At 42.7% G+C, this 23,945-nt stretch overlaps 1 protein-coding gene across 8 annotated transcripts in view; it reads left to right on the forward strand.

Annotated features, from left to right (window-relative positions):
• Nucleotides 1–23,945, forward strand: part of ADGRV1 (adhesion G protein-coupled receptor V1) — a 354,135-nt gene that overhangs the window by 324,490 nt on the left and 5,700 nt on the right. For all 8 annotated transcript variants that reach the window (XM_069962903.1, XM_069962904.1, XM_069962907.1 and 5 more), the window contains 2 exons: nt 20,254–20,411; nt 22,504–22,625. In XM_069962903.1, coding sequence (XP_069819004.1) covers nt 20,254–20,411; nt 22,504–22,625 — 280 coding nt within the window. The remainder of the gene's footprint in view (nt 1–20,253; nt 20,412–22,503; nt 22,626–23,945) is intronic.

The raw sequence follows: 23,945 nt of genomic DNA on the forward strand, positions 1-23,945 counted from the left end.
CAAGCAAGGAGTGGGGACGAGTAAGTAACAGGCAAAGGGGACAGACCTGCAAGTGGACCCGAGCCCTGATATTCGGGATGTGGTGCCCGCCGTAGTAGCTGGGCAGTTGGAGCGGGTGCAGCATACCAGCAACTAACTTCTTAATGAGGTTTACGAGGATAAAACAATGGAAACATATGCTGTGTTGACACGGAACTATTATCGTTCGAATTTTCGCAATAACTATCGCATTTGAGCGATAATTATTCTGTGTAAACACAGAAAACGATCAATCGACGAGCGAGAAATTGTTAATTTTGATCACATGTTCACAAATCGTCGTTCGCTAAAAATTTGATGGCTTTGTGTAAACAGTCTTTCAAAGATTCACCCTATTTGGAAGATGGGCTAAAGCGATCTTAAAAACCATCGCAATTACGATTTTTCTTACGAGTTTTCTAACAATTTATTAGTCTAAATGCTAATCATTATAAAAGACAAATCGTTGCTTCAAAATCGTTGAACGATTGATTGGGCGAATTATCACTTCGTGTAAACGCAGCAATAGTATAGGCCATCAATAGTTAATCAGCAGGGTGCATCATGATCAGCTGATTGTCTCCAGCACTTAACTGAGAACAGAGCTGGAAGCAGTTGACTCTGTTCTCTGTGTAGAGGCAGCACAGCTGTACTGCAGCCTCTGCTTCTATTCACCTCAGTAGGAGCTGAGGCTGCAGAATCCTGGTGCCACCGCTACACATGGAACAGAGCCAACTGCTTCCAGCTCTGTTCTCAGTGTAGTACAGGAACCAGACAACTGATCATGAGGAGAGCTGGGTGTTAGCACTCCGCCAATCAACTTTCACTTGTTTTATCCTGTACAATCCCTTTCAGGTTGTTAATTAGGGCTAGTTATGAAAATATGGACAGGTTTCCTGTCTTCAATTAGGCTATGCTGTGGAAAGTTGGGACATGTACAAATGTTGTCAGGAGTTGTGACTTCTTAAGGAGCAATTTTTTAGAAGGGTCAGGGGTTTCAGGAAGCCAACAGGCCTGCTGCAGAAAGCAGTCACCACACTGTCATAGTGGAGAGAAGCTGTGAGGGAAGTAGTGGTGGTTTAGGCAGTTGAGGAGGGTTGGTGAGTGAGTAGAACATTGTCAACTGAGGAAGTGAACTCATTGAGACATCATTGCACCACAGCCAAAACTGCTAGCCATATACTGCGGAGTTTTAAGTGTTTCAAGTTAGATTGTGCCTCATTTTTTGATAATCATATTTATAAGTGCCTCTAGTTGGAGTAAAGCTGACCTTATGTTTTAAGCAACTCCTGTGTCTAAGCTCTATACCCACTACACCCAACAGTATAATGTGAAAAGATGGGGGAGCACCTATGTGCAGAGTTTAATTGGAAGTGGAACTGAACTCAACTAAAGCACAGGACCACACTCACCTAGAACAGGACCACACTCATTTAGAACAGGACTACACTCGCCTAGTACAGGACCACACTCACCTAGAACAGGACCACACTCACTTAGAACAGGACAACACTGACCTAGAACAGGACCACACTCACCTAAGGCAAGGTGCACAAGGCACAGCAAATTGGTCGGAACACACCCTGCATCATTTTTACATAATAAATGCACTTACAGTACCTGATGAAGAGTACATTCTGAAACAGACATGTTTAAGTGTGTAGAAACCAATGTGGAAGTCTTTTGTTTCAACTGAACAAAGCTGTTTGAAGTCTCCTTCTCAAGCTGTGCCAAGGTGTTGATCCTTACTTCTTCTAGTGCGGTGTTACAATATGAATCTTTTTGAATGTATCACTGCCGGACCCCCACCATACCAAGGGTTCTCCCCTTACCCCATCCCCCCATCCACATTACTACACCACATGAATTGATGACTATTACAGATGAGCACAACTTAAACATACTTGAATCCGATTTTTCTGCATTTTAATACCAGTGGCCAAGGGTATTTAAACGACAAACGATCAGACTAGAGTTGCGCTCTATTGAATATATATTGGAAAAACGTGTTTATTAGTATCAGATGTATTAAACAATGCATTCTTCATGTGTTGACAATATGTAGAAACCATATAAATGTGCACACACCCTAAATGTTACCTAATACAGCCTGCAAGCACATAGTATTGTTGAATCATTAGTGGGAAAAATAAGCACCTGATTCTAGTAACTGGGTAAGATATTCACATAAGATATAGGTTATTCAGAGAATTACAGATAACCTGAGCCTGATATCAGCCACACCATGATATCTAGTATCTGTTGTTTAAATCTTTTCCATGGCCACCACAATCCTGCCAAATGTCATGCTATTAATGTGACTATCATGCTCTCATATTAAAAATCTTGAATGTCATTCTAGGACAACCCTGACTGAGCTGTGCTCGCCACATGGTATCGCCACTCCAATATATCTGAGAGATCAGACTACGTGATGTTTATGGGAGCAACAAACCTGAGGCTTGTTTGTGTGCTTGTTATCTGTATCTGGTCATCTACAAAGTAATTCAATCTTGTACACTGATATATTTCTACTAAAAGCCAAAAGTCAGTGTTAAATAGAAGCCTGTTTGACCTTAGGGGCATAGCTGTATGGGAGGACAGATAAAGCTTGAACTAGATGGCTTAAGGCAGACGCAGTGTAAGTGGGGGGTTTCTACCCCCAATAGAAAATCAGTATAGAAACTAGAAAGAATATGCAGTAGAGAGCCTGTGACTGGACTATGTGAAGGTTCACCACAAAGAGAGACCTCAGAGAGGAGCTGTGTAAGAGTAGAGTTGGAATTCTGAGGTGGATAGAGACCGAGCAGTGAGAGGACAGCAGCCCCCAGTCCATGTCTATCAAGGGCTACACACATTACACAGTAACACCTAGATCCTGGGCCCAGAGGGTGCAAAAGGTCCTACTGACAAATCGCAAAATAAATGACCAATGGTAGGCAGGGCTGTATTATCAGCTGGTGCTGCCCTAGGCACTAGACCTGAAGATGCCCCATCTTAGGGAGCGGGGGGGGGGGGGGGGGGGGCGTGATTTTGGTCACATGCATTTCTCCACATATAGGAACATTGTCTGAATCGCATTTTTCATGGTTTTTAACGGCTTAAAATATAAACAAATTTCTACATTGAATCAATGATTAGAGCATACTGTGACTGGATAACACCGCCATACCAGGCCTGAACAATCCACCATACACCCCCACCCCCTCCCCCTCAAAAACACACCAGATTTACTGGCAAGTCTGAAATGGAGGTAGGAGACAAAATTTTTTTTTTTTTTTTAAGGTTTTTTTCTTTCCCCCTGCTCCCTGTTGCTGCCCCCCTGCAAGGCGCTGCCCTAGGCACCGGACCACGGGTGCCTAGTGGTAAATACGGCCCTGATGGTAGGTGCGGAGCCCTGTTACAGATTTTTCATTTAGGTCCAGTGGCTTAAAGGGGTAGTGCGGCGGTAAAAAATTATTCACAGAATAACACACATTACAAAGTTATACAACTTTGTAATGGATGTTATGTCTGTGAATGGCCCCCTTCCCCGTGTCCCCCCACCCCCACCCCCACCCGTGTACCCTGAAGTGTAGTGCATTATACATACCTTATCCGTGCCGACACGCGTCCGCCATCTTGTGCCAAACGTCATCTTCGGCCGGCCGGCCCGAACACCTTCCATCTTCCCAAGTGCTGGCCGCGTCATCAGCTGCTCAGCCACGATTGGCTGAGCATAACTGTGCTCGGCCAATCGCGGCTCAGCGGCTGATGACTGGCCGCTCTGTCCTTGTGGTGCCGGCGCTATAGTGACATCGCTGGAGCATCAGCGCCTGGACAAGGGGAGTGCGGCCTCTTGTGATTGCAGGGAAAATCCTTCCTGCAGCCACAAGAGTGAAGAGAAGAGGAGACGCCCAGACCCAGGTGAGTATAAGTGTTTGTTTTATTGTGTTATAAACTATAGGGGAGGGGGAGCACACAGGGGTCTGCTTAACTAGGGGAATGCACATCGGGGGTCTATATAAATGGGGGGAGCACACAGGGGGGCTATATAACAGGGGGAGCACACAGGGGGTCTATATACTACTTGGGGCAGCAGAATGGGGTCTATATACAACTTGGAGAGCACACGGGAGGTCTATATCCAAGTGGGGGAGCACACAGGGGGGCTATATACTACTTGGGGAGCACACAAGGGTCTATATACTACTGGTGGGGTACACAGGGGGTCTATATACTACTGGGGGAACATACAGGCGGTCTATATACTACTTGTGAGGCACACAGGTGGTCTATATATAACTGGGGGAGCACACAGGGGTCTGTATACTACTGGGGCAGCACACAAGGGGTCTATATAATACTGGTGGGGCACACAGGGGGTCTATATACTACTGGGGGAACCACACAGGGGGTTTATATACTACTGGAGGAGCACACAGGGGTCTATATCCAAGTGGGGAGGCACACAGGAGGTCTATATCCAAGTGGGGGAGCACACAGGGGAGCTATATACTAGTGGGGGAGCACAGAGGGGGCCTATATACTAGTGGGGGAGCACACAGGGGGTATATACAACTGGGGGCAGCACACAGGGGGTCTATATACAACTGGGGCAGCACACAGGAGGTCTATATACTTCTGCGGGAGCAAACGGGGGCTATATATAACTGGGGGAACACACAGGGCTCTATATACTACTGGGGGAAGCAAACAAGGGGTATATACTACTGGAGGCAGGACACAAAGGGTATATAGTATTGGGGGCAGCACACAAGGAGTATATATTACTGGCGGTAGCGCACAAGGGGTATATACTACTGGGGGCAAAACACCGCGGTCTATTGTTTTGGAACGCGTGTCGAGGGGGGGCCCCAGACATAACTTCGCTTGGGCCCCCAGAAATGCCAAGACCGCCCCTGATCGCACCTGACAAATTTATTTAGCAAACCGACATTTTTTTAAGGGTTTCCCATTCTAAAAATCAGCCACTCTCCAAGACGGGATGATCGGGTTTTAGTTTTGACCTGTCCAGTGGGTTTATAGCCTTCTCCTAATGGCGTTGCTTTTGCAATAAAACATGTTGAAGGGGTATAATTTTCTCATGGTAACTTGGCAGTCTACCCAGTGCAATAGAGTGGCGTGGTACTGCAGACCACATACTCCATAGATAATTGTGAAGTGAAGCAATCCGGCACTCCAGGTTTATAGAAAAGTTGAAAGGTTGTTACTTTATTCCATATAAAAAAATAGTTATCTGAATTCTCAACTCGAGAGGCTAGTAAACCAACGTGTTTCACGCTACATGCACTTGATCATGGTACCATACATACATACATATATACAGTAGTTTTAGTTCCAAGCGATTTCATTGATTTAATGCTGCACAACTTTAAAGCCATCAAGGCTCCATTACAGGAACATTCCTTGCTACATTCTTGTTGCACAGCTCTGTCATGTGGGTGATTGGAAGGGATCTTCTGTATGAAGTATGTAAATGAGCCTTAAGACATCATTATGCTCAATGGCAGCAGATCTAATTATAGGTGTGATGCATTGATCATAACTATTACTTAGGTAGAGAATAAACAGCTGTTGTGAATATATTATGTCAGGTGAGGAGAAAAACATTACCTGGAAGATAGAACAATGCAACCAGAAACCTCTGAACACTGGTACACAAGTTAAATGATGTATGAGACATATAATGATTATCACTGGTATTGTATATATACCTTGTTGGGGGTATTATAATTAATGTAATAATATTTTTTCATATGAACATCAAACCTGAATATGGACTATGCCACTGTAAACTATAAATACGCTGTGGCTGGAGTAGCATGGCCCCTTCTTCAAGGGTCAGACCCCTAGTGATCAAACATGGATGCCCTATACTAGAGCAATTATAGTACTAAATTTACCCCTGCAATTTCTGGGTCACTTTTTCTTGCAATGCATGAAGGGAACCTTTTGTCCTTTCTATGTGGCCTATACCTCAAGTTGTCAGGGTGATCCCCTGCTGTGACTTCTTGACCCACCAGTCTTGAACGATAGATCTTTGCTTATTTATTTTATGGAAATATCTATCAATCAATGCTAGAGTGACCGGCAGGAAACACTGGGGACCGCCCTGATAACTTGCTCAGGTAGCATAAAAGTTATGACAGGTTCCCTTTAAAGTATTGTAATGGTATTACCAATGCAGACCCCCACTATTCATTAAAACTTAGAAGATGCTAAAGGGAATCTGTCAGCTGCAATTCAGATTCTAAATTGCTAGTACTGTTAGATGCTGTTAGGTCAAGGAGACACATGGTACATTTCATATTAATGTCTTCCCTTCCAGTAGGTAGAAAAATGCTTCTATTGAACAGGGCAAAGATACAAAGAGTCAAAGAGGTGTTCCTGAGATCCTGAACTACTGAGGGCTATAACACTCTATAACACCTTCTTACTCCCCCTCCCATCCCTATCCCTGCTTACGTTTTCATCTGATTGTCAATAAGGCAGGGCTAGGGAGCAAGGAGGCACTCTAGCTCACTATACTCAAAAAGCTTTTGAATAAAGGCATTATTGTTCAATATGGAAGCACAGACGGATATATTAAATATACCATGTATCTCTTTGACATGACAGCTATCTCAGTGTCAGCACTTTTTGAATGTTTGATGCTCCAAACTTTACCTTCTTTCTAGATCTTCCTCTAAGATCTAGATACTTTGGGGTTTGTTAATCGATTAAATCAAGTAAATAAAACAAGGCCTCAATACAATTGTGAAATAGTACCCAAATATTTATTAAAGGGGTATTCCCACAGCATAGGGGAAGTGTGAAAACACTGTAGCCATCTCTTTACGTCATCTCCATAGACAATATACAGAACGAACATGCTGACCTGATGTTCCATTCAAAACATAAATAGTTGGGCCACTGTTCTGGAAATTGGAGGGGGTCCCAATAATCTCACATGTATCCCCTATACTGTAGATAGGGGAGAAGTGAATATAAAACAGAGTACCACATTAACCACTCAGGAAAATTTCTACAAAGTATATAACCATAAATATGTAAAAGAAGAGGCCAATCTGGAATAAAGTTTAGAATTTTAGATGCACCATATTGAAAGGAGGTAATTACAATTTCTCTCCCTTTTTATTGCTTTCTTTTTATTTATTTAACCTAGACAGAAGTTTGCAGCGTTTCTCAAAAACCCATGAATAGCTTTTATGGCACAAGCTGCCTGCTCTTCCACAGCTGCTGAACGTCTCCCAACAAAATGAGCAGCAGTTATGCTACGTTAACACGGGAAGATAATTGGCCCGATCGCACGATTAACGATGTCGGAGTAACGTTTTTTTTAAAAATAACAATCAGCGTTTAGACGGTACGATATATCGTACGGTACGATATATCGTACGGCCCCCCGCTCATCCGCAGCCCCCTGCGCCGGCTCGATCGCCACCCTCGCCGGCCCGATCTCCACTCCCGCCGGCCCGATCGCCACCCCCGACGCCGCTCCAATCGCCACCCCCGCCGCCGCTCAGATTGCCACCCCGCCGCCGCTCCGATAGCCCCCGCCGCGAGCATACCTTACCTGCTCGGCGTAGCGGGTGTTCGAAATTTCCGGCTCCCCTCTTCAGCCAATCAATGCACTGAAGAGGGGAGCCGGGAATTTCCAACACCCGCTGAGCAGGTAAGGTATGCTCGCAGTGGGGGCTATCGGAGCCGGGAATTTCAAACAGCTCCTCTTCAGCCAATCAGTGCTGAAGAGGAGCACTGATTGGCTGAAGAGGAGCTGTTTGAAATTCCTGGCTCCCCTCTTCAGCCAATTAATGCACTGAAGAGGGGAGTCGGGAATTTCCAACACCCGCCGAGCAGGTAAGGTATGCTCGTGGCCGGGGTGGCAGGGGCTATGGGAGCGGCGGCAGGGGTGGCGATCGGAGCGGCGGCGGGGGTGACGATCGGCCGGCGGGGGTGGTGATCGAGCTGGCACAGGGGGCTGGGGATGAGCGGGGGGCCCAGCTGCGGGCGGCCGGACTTTCGCGACGACTGTTTACACGGAACGATCTGCGAATTTTTTGCGACGACAATTTGAGAACATGTTGAAAGATCAAAATGAATGATTTCTCGTTCGTCGTTTGATCGTTCACTGCGTTTACACAGAATTAGGGAACATATGGTAATCTAATGGTGCGTTTACACGTAACGATTATCGTGGGAATTTGCGCGATAACGTTAAAATTTGAACGATAATCGTTACGTGTAAACGCACCATTAGATTACCATATGTTCCATAATTCTGGGTAACGTTTCCCATATAATAAGTGTAATGTATGATCACCTGTAAATGTGAAAAGAACACTACGTTCTTTTAGGCCTCCTTTAAATACTAAAGAACATAAAATAAACACATTACATAAACCCAACCTTACATTTTATTGATCGTGAAAAGCTCTGACCTCACCTCTCGCTCACGATTGAATATCAGACTTGACTGGCATAAAAGGTATAGTAAATATAGCAGTACTGCAATGTAAAACGATGTAGATATTCAAGGCTTGCATATACCTTTGCAGCTGAAGGGTGTTGCTATTTCTTTGTGTTTTTCTTCCTATGTATTGCAGTCACAGCAGATTTGCACCTGCCCATATACTTCCCTTGGGTGGTGCTGGCTAACATAGTAGTGTTTATGATTTTCCTGGAAGCAGAAATGGAATGCACACTTTCAGAGCAAAGTCTGCACGAATTGCAGATCCTGGCACTAGTCTTCTTTCTGTCCTCGGTTGTGGCATTTTGACTAATTTGCTAAAGAAGATATGCTAATTAGCCCATTTGGTGCACTGGGGGCGTTCCTCGGACTGTCCTATTGGCTACTTACACTGGTGGGAGGCTGAGGAACCCCCCCCCAGTGCACCAAATGTGCTAATTAGCACATTTACTATAGCTCTAATTACTCCAAAACCGAGCCACAGCGGACACAAAGAAGACTGGCACCCAGACCTCCAGCTCTGATGCTATAGGTACCTATGAGTCTGCTGATAGTTTCCCTTTAAATATGATAAAAATGTATGCTTCACACACAAATAGTTGTGTGATGCGGCTGGTCACAATGCCACAATTAAGTAGAAGGGGAATAGAATCACATGGTAAGAAGGGGAGCAGGGTGGCTGTTTGGCCTCCTGTTATCACCCCTTATGCATTAAAATGCACTTCAAAATGCACAAGCAATAATGTAACATAGCATAAGGGGCAGCCTGGCTACTATGAAAAAAGGGTCTTTCTCTGGTGGTTCCATAGAGAATGAATAGAGCCATGGGTCATGTGCCAACCCGTGGCTCTATTTAAAACAAATGAGCCAGGGACTGAGCTGGAGATTAAGGGGGTACGGAGGTCAGACCACCGCGCAATCTCTTACTTGTTCCCTATTCTGTGGATAGGGAACGAAAAGGTTTTAATCAAAAATCCGGTAAAGCATAAAGAATAGGAAATCAAAGCTCAACACCAGTGTACCAATATTCATGAGAATTTAGTAAAGTAGAATAGCAGTAATATCATCATCCTTATTGATGTAGGAGGATCAGAAGGGTCAAACACACAGTATTCCCAGTGTATTCTGCCACTGGGTGTGGCTTGCTCACCGATCACTAAAGGCCCTATTACACAAAGCGATTATCAGCTGCATTAGGCCGTTACGGCCAATGATAGCTTAGTGCAACAGAAGTCAACAATCAGCTGACATGCACGATTTCAGCTGATCATTGTCTTTCAACATGTTGAAACGGCAACGATCAGGATAGCAGTGATCTATTGCCGTCGCCCCGTGTAATAGGAACGGTGGCAGCAGACCAACCCTCTCTTCTGTGGGCTGCTGTTGACACGTATAATATCGCAGACAGTGAGCAGTGAACGAGGAGCAAGTGAGCGCTGACCTGACAGGTTGGTGCTTGTTTGCTCCTCTGAATCACCCTGTGTAATAGGGCCCTAACTCTTGCCTGCAAAAGTACGGTTTCTGGATCTGTGTTTGCATTTGTTGTTATTCATTTTCATACACAATTTTCTTTTGATATTAGGAAAATTGTGAAGAAAAACACGACAGCTGAACTGTGCTTGCATGCTCTTATTCTTTAGGCCCCGTTCCCACTGAGGAAAGGTAGCGGAATTCCGCAATGGAATTGTCCGCCGCGGAATGCCGTTAGCCTCCCGCTCATAATGGGAGTCTATGGGAGGCGCGCGCTCCTGCTCTGTACGCGCTGAAGAATGAACATGTACATTCTTCAGCGCGGACAGGGCAGGAGCGCGCGCCTCCCATAGACTCCCATTATGAGCGGGAGGCTAACGGCATTCCGCGGCGGACAATTCCGTCGCGGAATTCCGCTACCTTTCCTCAGTGGGAACGGGGCCTTAGTTTGAACTTTATTTTTAACAATGATTAACAATAAACAGGAAAAAAGCCAAATGTCTCATCTAGCGACATTAACATTCCCCAACCACGCACCTTGACCTTACTCGTCTTATCAACTTTAATAATCTGGAGACATAGTGCCCATCAGGTTCAAACTTCGGAGAGTGCAGCCCTGTTATGTAGGTGATCATCTCCAGCACAAGGTGGATGTGCTAACCTGCCTTAATTTGGCCAAACATAATGGATATTGTCACCTAAAGTAAAAAAAAAAAAAAAAAAAAATACATAATTAATGTAAGATTTACTTCATTGCAAATTTATCATGCAGGGGTTTCAGAAAATTGACTTATAGGCCGTCATTAAAAAAAAAAAAAAGTCTCATAGGAGCTTTAAAGGAAACCTTCATGGATAAACCATTGAACATTATTCCAAAGTTTTTAATTTGTAAATTCTAGCGATCACTGCAATTTAGTGTCGCTAATCCCTATAATCCCTAATAATATATAACATTGGCAGCTAGTTCCTGGACTCATTGCTTTATTGTTCCTGGACTCATTGTTTCATTGTTACTCATTAGATTTTTTTTATATGCATTGTGTATTTTGTCTACAACATCAAATGAATATTACCTGCCAATAATTTTACAACAGCTTTATTGTGCAGTAATAAAAGTAGATAGCATTGTGCTTATGTGTGTTTTTTGCCCGAAGTTTTAAATGTTTTTATTGCTATGTAGTAAGTGAAGGTTTTATTGGATGTTGTAATATTATAGAAAATATAAAGGAATACACCTAAAACATTAAAGGGGTTGTCCAGCCATAAATCTCTTTTAAATATGTGGCTTGTTCTGCAGGGAAGAGGTATACCAATCTTCCCCCTCCCCCACTGCGGTTTCTCAAGCATCCAGTTTCTTCTGTGGTCCTTTACATTACTAGTTGCAGTGTGATGGCATGCAGACAGGAAATGCCTGCTCAGCATCTAATCTCTTTGCTGTCAGCGATTCTTAATTTATTGAGTGGGCATTTCCTGTCAACAAGGAACATAAGCAGGATTAGTAAAGAGCTATGGTGGAGATGAGCGTTTTGGAAGCTAGGAATGGCGGGGGAGTGGGCTGGGTAAGTATGCCTCTGTTATATTCTTTGCAGAAGACATATTAACCCCTTCACGTCAGCAATACGTAGATATACGTTACTGCTACACATACCAAGTGCAGCAGGAACGTATATTCACATTCCTAACACTGAAGGGGTTTTATGTGTGCGGGACCGCTGCAGTGAGAGCGGTCCTGCACACATCAGTGTCCTGAGAGCTAAGGGTAAGGAAAGGCAGCTGCGATCCCACAGCTGCGTCTCATTAACCCCTTAAACGCCGCAAGCTATAGCGATTGCGGCGTTTAAGGTACTAAGTGACAATCGGTCCTGATCGCATGTACCAACAGACTGGGGTAAGTCTCTTAACTCCTTCCTGTTGGTTCGGTGTTCCATGCATAGAGTCTGCTCTCATGCATAGATGGCATAGCATAGATCAGTACATGCAATCTAATGATTGCATGCTTTACTGTAAAAAAAAAAAGTGTAGTAAAAAAAGGTTTTTAAAAGTAATTAAAAATACCTTATACCCCAGCCCCCAATAAAAGTTTAATATACCCCCTTGCCCAGTATAAAAAAAATAAATAAAAAAAAATAAACATATTATATATCGTAGCGTGCGGAATTTGTCCGATCTATTAAGATATTATGTTATTCGCCCCACATGGTGAACGGTGTAAACAAAAAAAAAACAACACACACACCAGGATTGCTGATTTTTTAAAATTATATATCAGGAAAAAAAAATTAATAAAAAGAGATCAAAATTTTTCTGTTACACTAATATAATATTAATAAAAACTAGAGATCATGGCGCAAAAAATGACACCCCACCAGCCCTGTAGGTGGAAAAATAAAAGCGTTATGGCTCTTAGAAGCCGTGGAGGAACATTGCATTAATTTGACCCGGACTTTTGTGCATCAAAGGGCTCTGTCTTGAAGGGGTAAAAAAAACTATTCCTGGTTAGATAACGCCCGTAAGATGCCTATACACATATAAAAATTGCCTGCAGATTTGAACCCTTTTGGCCAGTGTGAATTTTTAAATGTATTTCATATCGAAATGATCATTTCAGATGGACTATTGTCTGACTAAGATTTGATCTGTTCTGGTTGAAGTGTTTTTGGACATGGTCGTTCAAAATTGCATGGCACGATTAAAGGGGTTGACCCATCTACCCCTTTTAATTTTAACCCCGCTCTCATTTCCTGGTTTTGCTCAGGGGGAGCGTGGACAGGATGCAGCGGTGCTGACCTGAATGAACCTGGCACTGCTGTGGCCCTATCTGACATAACACATACCTCCAGGAATAATACAAGCCCTGGAGACATGTAGGATGTCAGAGGGAGACATAGTAAAAGCAAAAACATACTTACCAGCTCCTGACCACCCAAGGCCCATCACTGCCTGGCCATAGCTGAGAGCGGTGGTTGGGATCCTAGGCAATGGCTGTCAACATAACAGCGAAAGAAAGGGGCCAGATTTTAAAAGAATTTGTAAAAGTGCATTGTTTTGCATTTCCTATAACCTAACAACAGGTTAGGCTATGGGAATACCCAAATCAAGAAGATTATTTGCCACATTTCAAAAGCCTACTTTGAATTTTTTTTTTTGAATTTTTTAACCAGTCACTGTGATCTGCCAGTGCAGTCTTCCCACTCACTCACTGCCCTGCCATTCACTCACTGCAGGACACTAAGCATGTCGGGATTCCGCCATTTTTGCTCAGTGTGAACGGGGCCTTTAAATAGACACCAGGTTAAAAGAAGCCCACTAATGAAAAAAAAAAACAGATAAGCAAAAAGCTACTTATATGGATGCATGTATTACCTCCATCTCTATTGGATGAGACGGAGACAGAGGTACTGTCATTTGTTCTGTAACTTATTATTGTTTTTGTAAATGTCTTAAGCAATACAAGGAACTTACATTACTGGTAATATTACATGCCAGGGGGTAAAGGCTGGGTTGAAGGAGGAAGATTGCTACATTATCTTTGCATGTTTAGACATTCGCTGTCTCTATGCCAAACTTAAGTCATTCCAGGTAAACTCAGAACTTTAACACAGAGACATTTCTTGAAGCAATGTGATGTAATTTTAAGACGAGATAGACCATAGAAGTCTTGTTATTTTGAGACAAAATATGTATTTATCAATCAAACAAAAATTGTACTAGCTGATATTCTACCCCAAAGGTATAACAAGCAAGTGCAAAGTGTAATATATATGGGGATAACCTACTGGGTGCTATGACAGCAAAAACAATACATATACACCTACAAAAAAATATACTGTACCCAGATATAATATAATCACAAACTAATTTTTATTGGTAACAAAGACATATATAAAAATACCATAAAAACACAAACTGAATCAGAACGGATGATAACAAAAAACATGGGTAAAGTGCATATATTAAAGTGCCGGCATATAGCATGAGTGTGCAAAAATGCAAGTGCTGTAAGTACTACAAGTAAAGTGCCTGGCACAATAAATAAATGGGGTCTACATGTTCAGCAAGGGTTCATTACAGTGAGCAACATATCCCAAAAGACCATGAACCAATATCACAGAAAGCCCTATCACTGAAACATTACCTAAGCTGTATGTTCATACAATACCCATGAGGTGCGCCCCGACGCGCGTTTCGGCAACACGCCTTTATCGAGGGGTCGCCTCGATAAAGGCGTGTTGCCGAAACGCGCGTCGGGGCGCACCTCATGGGTATTGTATGAACATACAGCTTAGGTAATGTTTCAGTGATAGGGCTTTCTGTGATATTGGTTCATGGTCTTTTGGGATATGTTGCTCACTGTAATGAACCCTTGCTGAACATGTAGACCCCATTTATTTATTGTGCCAGGCACTTTACTTGTAGTACTTACAGCACTTGCATTTTTGCACACTCATGCTATATGCCGGTACTTTAATATATGCACTTTACCCATGTTTTTTGTTATCATCCGTTCTGATTCAGTTTGTGTTTTTATGGTATTTTTATATATGTCTTTGTTACCAATAAAAATTAATTTGTGATTATATTATATCTGGGTACAGTATATTTTTTTGTAGGTGTAAAAATATGTATTTAGCCTATAATGAAATAAAACAACAAATGGTTTGATTTGTAGACCCTCGAAAGCTACAAGATAGCAAAATAAAGCACTTCCATGATTGTCTGTAAATCACAGACTTGACCTTTCCCTACAGCAACATGGGTGAGGCCTAGCTGCAAGATGCCAACTGGATACCTCAATTAGACTGCAGCTGGCACAATACTGGCACAGAACCAGAGAACCAAGCACAATTCCTGCCATCTTCTTTATACCTAGATATGTGGGTGACTTTTCTAGAATTTCTACTATTCTAAATTCACCTAATAAAAAAAAATTTGATTCTTCCTTACGTCTTGATTATCTTTGCCGTCTCAAGGGATGCCCTAAGATGGTTATGTCCAAGGACAACAGTGGAAGAATAAAGAAGTCATATGGGGGATTAGTAACTTTATATACTTAAATACTTCTACATTTGAAACATGTTTTATGTATAACTTAATGTACCAGCAAAGATGGGCAATGTAATAAATGGCGTCTGAACAAGCTTTTGGATAACAGATGCTTTACCCATCCCCATAATAACAATACATGCTTGATTTGGTCTTTGGCACAAAAGATCAGAATCCAAAGTCTACCATTTTGTTGTTAGGTGTCCATGATGGTCAGGAAGCCCCATACACCTGCTGAAAACACATGTTTGGCTGCAGTTACTCTATGGGCAGAATTAACATAAGGATATGGCAGACCCATAGACATGGTGGCTTCTGCCAACTTCTTTTGATAGAAGGCAGTGCAGATGTAAATGAGCGTCGGTCTGCTAGATGGGCCCTCGCCAACTGAACCTGTTGGGCCACATTCCCACAAATGTATATTTTGTGGACATTACAGACGGTGATGGCCTGCTATGGAGAGTTTCCCCGCCTGGCATGGTATATCAATATCATGCCGGCAAAAGGGAAAATGTTTAAATCTCTGGCACTGTAAAGACAGAGCTGCAGCGTTACACAGCTCTATGATCATGCAACACTTTCCTAATCAGTGGTCAGCTTCACATCCCCTATTACACATGTGACAGCTCTGAGGTGAACGATCAGCTGACAATTTTTAGCTGATTGCTGGCTCTAGTACACGGGACATTATTGCCTCATTTGGCAGATAATCACTCTAGGTAGGTGTAATAGGATCTTAGGACATAAGGTACCTTTCAAATATCTGTCTGTGCTTCCATAACATAATACAATGGTTTACCCTCCAGTGCAAAGTGTCATGGAGGCTTTCTCAGGCTACAGAAGTGCTGAAGGATGTAACACTTCCTCACCCCCTCCTATCCCAGACCCAGCTTAGAGTTTAGCTTGTAGCTGATTGACAGTCAAACAGGTTCAAGTATGTGAGGATGTTTCACAGCTTGTAGCAGATCAGGAGCTTGGGAAAGCTTCTCTGACCCTTTGGACTGGATAATAACAGCATTTTTCTATGTTTTTCTATGGTTTGGAAGAACAGATGGATATGTGAGGGGTACCATGCGTCTCCTTGACCTAAAAGCTATTACACAAGGTCTGTAGTTTGGAATGTGAACTGCAGCTGTTAGATCCACTTGCGATGGCAACAACTGCCGTAGTTTTAGTGCAGCGGAACACAGCCTGTTAAGCTATGGGATCCCGGCCGGAGCGTACACACATCGTACACGCTCCGGCCGGGATCCCATACGCCGCCGCAAACAACTGACATGTCAGTTTTCTGCAGCCGGAATTCAGTGAATTCCAGCCGCAGAAAGACCTGTCAGTTCACACAGTGAAGCGAGCGGCTCCGGCCACTTGCTTCACTGTGTGCTATGGGAGGTTCTGATGTGGGCGCGTGCTGATGCGCCCGCATCAGAACCCTGCGGCCGAAAGATCATCCGGCCGGTACTCAAGTACCGGCCGGGATGATCCGGGCAGAGACCGGCCGTTCCGTGACCCGGCCGGGTCACGGAACGGCCGGTCTCTATACGTAGTGTGAACATAGCCTAAGCCTGCTGTTAGGGAACATTGACACAGGGCGATCTCCAGAAGCAAGCAAGCACGGTCAGCGATCGCTTGCTCCTCGCTATTACACATGCCGACAGTGAGTGGGTAAGTGCAGGGGGAAGGGGTATTATGGGGAGGCTTCATGGACATAGGATTGTCCGGGAACCCATAGGTGATAGCGGTGGTCTGCTGCCGCCGCTCCTATGGCACTGTGCGGCAACAGCAAATCATTGCCATCGTTGTTATTTGTCTTTCAACAAGTTGAAAGACAGTGAAAGACAACAATCAGCCAACACCATGCATGTCGGCTGATCGTTGCCTTTTATTACACAAAGCGATTATTGGCTGTAATGGACGATAATCAACCAAATATGGCCGATAAACACTTTATGTTATAGGGCCTTAAGTGACACAGAATATAATGCACATTACAGTTGTAAAGTATTAATCCCTTAATCAGTTAATAATGCAATAAAAGGCGGCTTTGGAAAAAAAAATCTGCTAAGTAAAAACAGATTATTTAGTATCAATACATTTAATGTTGCATACGTTACTTAAAATCAATCCTATTTATTAGGTGTCCACATGGCCATAATAACCTGAGGAAATAGTTCAGCAGATCCAGCTGGATCCACCTCTAGTCTTGGCTGGAAAACTGCCTTGTGACAGCAGCTTTAAAAGGATATTTATTATAGTAGTGTAAAGTACGAGTAAGCAGATTTTCTCCCATAAACATTAAAGGTGAGGCATGATGATAAAATCTGATATGTGTAAAACATCCAGTGTTGGATCAGCTATACTGACACCCCTACAGGAACCTCCACATCAGCCAGAGAAGGGCAGATTGGGTGGAGGGAACGAGTGGGAACAATACACACGATTAGTAGCTGTATATGTGTTTGGATGAATCCATTTCATTTATACTGATTTGCAATTATTCCTGGTCTCATATAAAGCATAAGGCTGTGATGTATCCCTCCAGTAAGTCTTGTGGACTGACGTAGAATATGAAGCCCACACTATGAGAATGAATAGAACCATTTGTTGAACAGATGACCACAACAACTATCTATTACAGACTTGCTGCCCTCTATTTACTGCATATCTAGCATTAATGTCAATGGGTGGCATTCAAAATTGATGTTATAATAAGAGGATGGCCACTGAAAACTGAGCATTACTGTGACAGAAATAGTTGTCAAGGTTTTTAGCAGATAAGAAAACAATAAACCATGTAAGGGTTTGCCCTAAATAACACATCACTTAACTTCCCAGAAAATAGGTAGCAGGCCAGTCATAATAAATCATGTATGGGAATGTGCTGGAATTGAAATTAGGAGCTAATGTCAATAATTTATCTCCACAGCCCTCCTGTCAATGCCTGGTTAAAAGCTATCTGTTCTCTTTATACATTGTTAGTCCATGGCGAAATCAGTGGCATTTTGCATATACAACACAATACTATAGTCATGGCCAAAAGTTTTGAGAATGATACAAATATTAATATTTACAACGTCTACTGCTTCAGTTTTTAAAATGGCAATTTGCATATACTCCAGAATGTTATAAAGAGTGATCAGCTTAACAGCAATTACTTGCAAAGTCAATATTTGCCTAGAAAATGAACTTTATCCCCCAAAACACATTTCAACATCATTGAAGCCCTGCCTTTAAAGGACCAGCTAACATTGTTTCAGTGATTGCTCCATTAACACAGGTGTGGGTGTTGATATGGACAGGGCTGGAGATCAATCTGTCATGATTAAGTAAGAATGACACCACTGGACACTTTAAAAGGAGGCTGGTGCTTGGCATCATTGTTTCTCTTGTGTTAACCATGGTTATCTCTAAAGAAACACGTGCAGTCATCATTGCACTGCACAAAAATGGCCTAACAGGGAAGAGTATCGCAGCTAAAAAAATTGCACCTCAGTCAACAATCTATCGCATCATCAAGAACTTCAAGGAGAGAGATTCCATTGTTGCCAAAAAGGCTCCAGGGCACCTAAGAAAGACCAGCAAGCGCCAGGACCGTCTCTTAAAAGTGTTTCAGCTGCGGGATCGGAATACCAGCAGTGCAGAGCTTGCTCAGGAATGGCAGCAGGCAGGTATGAGTGCATCTGCACGGATTGTGAGGCAGGGACTCTTGGAGCAAGGCCTGGTCTCAAGGAGGGCAGCAAAGAAGCCACTTCTCTCTAGAAAAAACATCAGGGACAGACTAATATTCTGCAAAAGGTACAGAAAGTAAACTGCTGAGGACTGGGGTAAAGTCATTTTCTCTAATAAATCCCCTTTCCGATTGTTTGGGACATCTGGAAAACAGCTTATTCGGAGAAGACAAGGTGAGCGCTACCACCAGTCTTGTCTCATGCCAACTGTAAAGCATCCTGAAACCATTCATGTGTGGGGTTGCTTCTCAGCCAAGGGAATCGGCTCTCTCACAGTCTTGCCTAAAAACACAGCCATGAATAAAGAATGGTGCCAGAATGTCCTCCTAGAGCAACTTCTCCCAACCGTCCAAGAGCAGTTTGTCGATCAACTATGCCTTTTCCAGCATGTTGGAGCACATTGCCATAAAGCAAAGGTGATAACTAAATGGCTCAGGGAACAAAACAGAGAGATTTTGAGTCCATGACCTGGAAACTCCCCAGATCTTAATCCCATTGAGAACTTGTAGTCAATCATCAAGAGATGGATGGACAAACAAAAACCAACAAATTCTGACATTGATTGTGCAAGAATGGACTGCTATCAGCTATTTGGTCCATAAGTTGATTGAGAGCATGCCAGGGAGAATTGCAGAGGTCCTGAAGAAAAAGGGTCAACACTGCAAATATTGACTTGCTGCATTAACACATTCTAACTGTCAATATAAGCTTTTGTTAATATGATTGCAATTATATTTTTGTATGTGATAAAAACATCTGACAAACACACATAAAAACCAAAGGGCAGCAGATCATGTGAAAATATAATATTTGTGTTATTCTCAAAACTTTTGGCCATGACTGTAGATAAAATAAGTTGACTATAATTTGTAATTTTGTTCTCTGTTAAAATTATCGCTGTCATTTCAACAAATGTTGCATACATCCATAGTACGAGTGAATGTAAGAAACTTTGTAATATATCTTATCAGAGAAAATGCCTCTTTCTACTCCTATTAGGCTCATTACCTGCACCTCAACCTTTATTCACCCTGCAAAAACTGCTCTATTCCATCTTGTGTTTACAAGACAGACTAGCAGCTAAGGGATCAGTTACATGCTGTCCGTACAAATCTATGGAGAGGGGAGGGGCAAGGAGGGAGATGGGAGTGATCAAAAAGCCATAAGCAGACATGGGTTTTGTCCCCACAATGTCTTTTTTTGGCTGTTTGGCTGACCTTTTTTGGACATGTAATTTGCATAAAATTCCTAAATGAAGGCCGTCCTTGTGGGTACATGGCCAATGACTGCAAAGACACTACACATTTACTTTTTACATTTATGTATTCGATCTCATCCCAGGGCTGCTTACAACTGTTTTACAATGTTCTCCATTCTACTGCTGCTTCTTAGGGTATACTAAAGATATATAGAGAAGCAGGGCCTCTTTGAACTCGGCATTCACCATAAACATATACAATTCAAAATCCTATCCTTATAGACATGTTTGAAAATTGTACTAATGCTTATGTTTTTCTTCCACAGGTGTTCTATTCCGAATGTCTACGCGGCTCTCTTTACAGCTGCCCTTGTGCCATTAGTTTGCCTTGTGGTTGTAGTTGTAGTATTCATCCATGCATACCAAGTCACACAGCAATGGAAAGCATATGATGACGTGTTTCGAGGCAGACCCAATGCCACAGGTAAAGTACAGAGAGTGAACATTCCGCTTCTTTTTACACCATTATCAATACTAAAAAAGTAAGCATCACACGGCCTCTTGTCTGTTCGATTTTCATGTATCTTATTTGGCTGCTCTGCTTCAGTAAAACTGAAATCTGATATTCTGTTATTGTTAGTATTAGTATTTGAAAGTCAATGCGGCAACAGATCCCAGTGAAGGGCATGTTACTATTTCCATTTGTTAAAAACAAAAGTGCACCACTAATTTAACCAGAGTCTTAAAGGGATTAGATTAAAAAAATATAGCTATTTTACAAGACACAGTACTGCTTCTATATGTGATTTGTGCCAAGCATAGCCCATGGCATTGCTGCCTGTTCGCTTAGATAGTATTATTAGATAGTCCATACCCTGCTCTGATAGCAGAAATTAAACTCCAATCTCAGTTGATTAACTCCTTACATGCCACGGTCTATTTGACCAAAGTTTGTAAGTACACAGATAAAGTAAGAGGGCTCCCTTGATGTGATGCGATTATGGAGTCCTATGTAAAGCCCCTATTCCATGAGGCGACTATGATTAGCAAACAAGCACTATTAGCGCTCATTTGCTCCTCCTTCCCGCTCGCTGCCGTCACTATTACATGCAGCGGCAGTGAGCGAGTGCGGGAGGGGCCGCGGGGAGCTGCGGGGGGCTGCCCGGGTGATCGCTATATCGTCCGGGCAGTCTATAGAGGGTAGTGGCGGTCTGCTGCCGCCACGTCTATTCCATGTGGCGACGGCAGCAGATTGCTGCTATATCAGTCGCTTAAAAACAAACGACTGCAACAATCAGCCGACATGAATGATGTCGGCTGATCGTTGCCTTCTATTCCACGGGACGATTATCGGACGATATCAGCCGGTAATCGTTCCGTGAAGCAGGGCCTTAACTGAGGGTCATAAAATTGGTTACCAGAACTATCATGCCACTAAACAGGCAAATCGCTTGTAACATTGTGTTAACCCATGTCTGGTCCCGGAGTCCGCTTCTCTCCTAGTGGCAGTGTTTGCATAAAAAAGATATTTAAATCCGCAGCAGTGTATCAAAGTGTCGGGGCCTAGAGCATCCATACCCTAGGCCTGCCGTGCCTCTCTCTTCCCTGTCTTTCATTTTCTTTAACACCCTCCGGAAAGAATTACCTTGAGTGGCTGAAGAAAAGAGGCTCTACAGGCCTGGGGATAGGATGGTGTAGGCCCACTGCTTTGGTGGAATTAAACATCTTTTTGACGTAAGTACTGGCACCAGGAGAGACATGGACCCCGGGACCGGACATTTATTGCCACTGGCAACACAACTGTGCCAGCGGTTGGGGGGGTCTTCAGTGCTTACAGATTTGCTTTAATAAAAGTTCAAAAACTTAAATCTAATTGTCAAAATCCAAATATTGCCTGCACTACGAAGTCCTTTATTATTGGTTAAAAGGTGTTGCTTATTTATCCTGCAAAGTGAGCACTCAGTATGAACCTAAGCCAAGTCCTTAAGGGTTAAGTCAGACAGCTGAAGCACCTTAATACAACGCTGGTCGAAAATAAAATCTCATCTATCTCCAGGGCCTAAATTCTACTATTTCAAAACAAAATGAACCAGAAAACTCCATTCTGTGAAAATAATATTTTTTCTAAGAATTTCAGGTTTATCATTATGGTGTTTCTTAGAAACTCCACTCTTTGCCTTAAGGCGTCAGCTGTAAATATATTATAGTGTGCTTTAGCTGTAGAAAAACATGTGAGATCACATGCTGTATATGGTCAAAGAGTGTATGTAAAGCTCGTAAGAAGTTTATATGGCATAACTGCATTGACATCCAATGCCTTTTACATATATATTGTATACTTTTATATATAAGAATAAGAATAATAATCTTTATTTATATTGCACCAACATATTCTGAAGTGCTAAAGGGGAGAGGCTGCTTGGGATCATTCACGTCATCCCAGTTCTTTAGGATTGTATTTCTTTTTCCCCAACATATTCTCCATATTTGCTAAATATTATTTTCAATAGGACTATATTCAATTTATTGCAAACACCATCTGAAAATCTGAAAATACTGCAATGTTTTCCTTTCAGAGATCCCTTTGATTTTATACCTTTTTGCTCTTATATCTGTGACTTGGCTTTGGGGAGGATTACACATGGCCTACAGACACCTCTGGATGTTGGTCCTCTTCATTATTTTTAATAGTTTACAGGTAAGACTTCTATTTTCTATTCTTTTTTATGGAGATGAGCGGTATAAACGTAAAAAATTTAAGGGGGTTATCCAGGGTTTACTTTTTTTCATTGAAATGTCATTGGGCTGGGGTAAAAAAAAGTTTGCTTTCCTGCCTTGCTCCCACTCTGCATCTCCAAGAAAGCCCAATCCTACTGTGCAGAGTATCCTGGTCTCAGTCCTGACACAGTAAGCTCATAGATTTAGCACTATAGAAAATTAGCAGCCCCCAGGCCTTGCAGGCATGATGCAGTCTATTCTTTCAGGGGACAGTTTTCAACTCCATTCTTTTGGGGGACAGTTTTACTTTATTATCGTGATCATTAGCGGTCTCAGCAGTTGATTTGGCCCTATAGAAAATTTATAGAGCCCAGGCCTTGCATGTATGATGAACTTTCGGGAGACAGTTTTTCTTCATTCTCATGATCACATGTTGGAAATACCCCTCCCTTTAAGTCATGTAAGTTGTGAGGTGAGTGTTCCATCATGGCACCACAGTAATCTAGCAATGCAGACAAGTTTACATAAGCAGTGATGCATGTACTGTGTGCATCGCTGCTCACTACAGTACTGTAGCTACAGGAGCAGGAAGGGTAGCAATTGACTGGAGTTTCTGCTTTCTGTACTTTCCATTTCGTGCTACATTGATGTAGTGTGTTACCTATGGGGTGAATTTATTATGGGTGCCCCTGGCGTACGCTGTGAAAAACATGCAGTTGGTTTGCACATAAATGTGTGTTGTTGTTTTTTACCGAGTGTGCATCATGCTTGTCTGAAGGGCAAGCTGGGGGCAGCCAGGCAGGGAGGTGGCATGGCCTCCTCCTGCATCTGGTTTATAATGTTTTATGCTTGACATTTGGCAGCCTAGCCTCATCTTCATCGTATTTTCTGAGAGGGGGCATAACAGCAATGCTTCATGTTAGACCGGCATACTTGTATGCCAGTCTTGGTACACCCCCCCCCCAATCCTCCCATGTTTTTAGTGGCAGGTATAGATACATAAGTAAATTGTTGTGATTTTACTTCTGGCCTCTTACGGTTGACTAAAGTTCCTATGTGTATTTTATATATTTTTTTATTTTTAACTTAGGTTAATTCTAGCTTCCACATAATGTTTAATATACTGGAAAACCCCTTTAAGTCATAGGGAGGGGGAAGGTTGTTAATGTATACATTTATTATATGCAGCAAACAGATGCTCTGTATCATAGTCAGCATAGCATGGCGTTCGAGGGGTGGGGGATTTATGGGTAAGTAGTATTTTTTTTTAAACCGGTTCCAGCTCACAGGCTGTTTTCTA

The sequence above is a fragment of the Dendropsophus ebraccatus genome, chromosome 3 (assembly GCF_027789765.1).
Source record: "Dendropsophus ebraccatus isolate aDenEbr1 chromosome 3, aDenEbr1.pat, whole genome shotgun sequence".
Taxonomy (NCBI): Eukaryota; Metazoa; Chordata; class Amphibia; order Anura; family Hylidae; genus Dendropsophus; species Dendropsophus ebraccatus.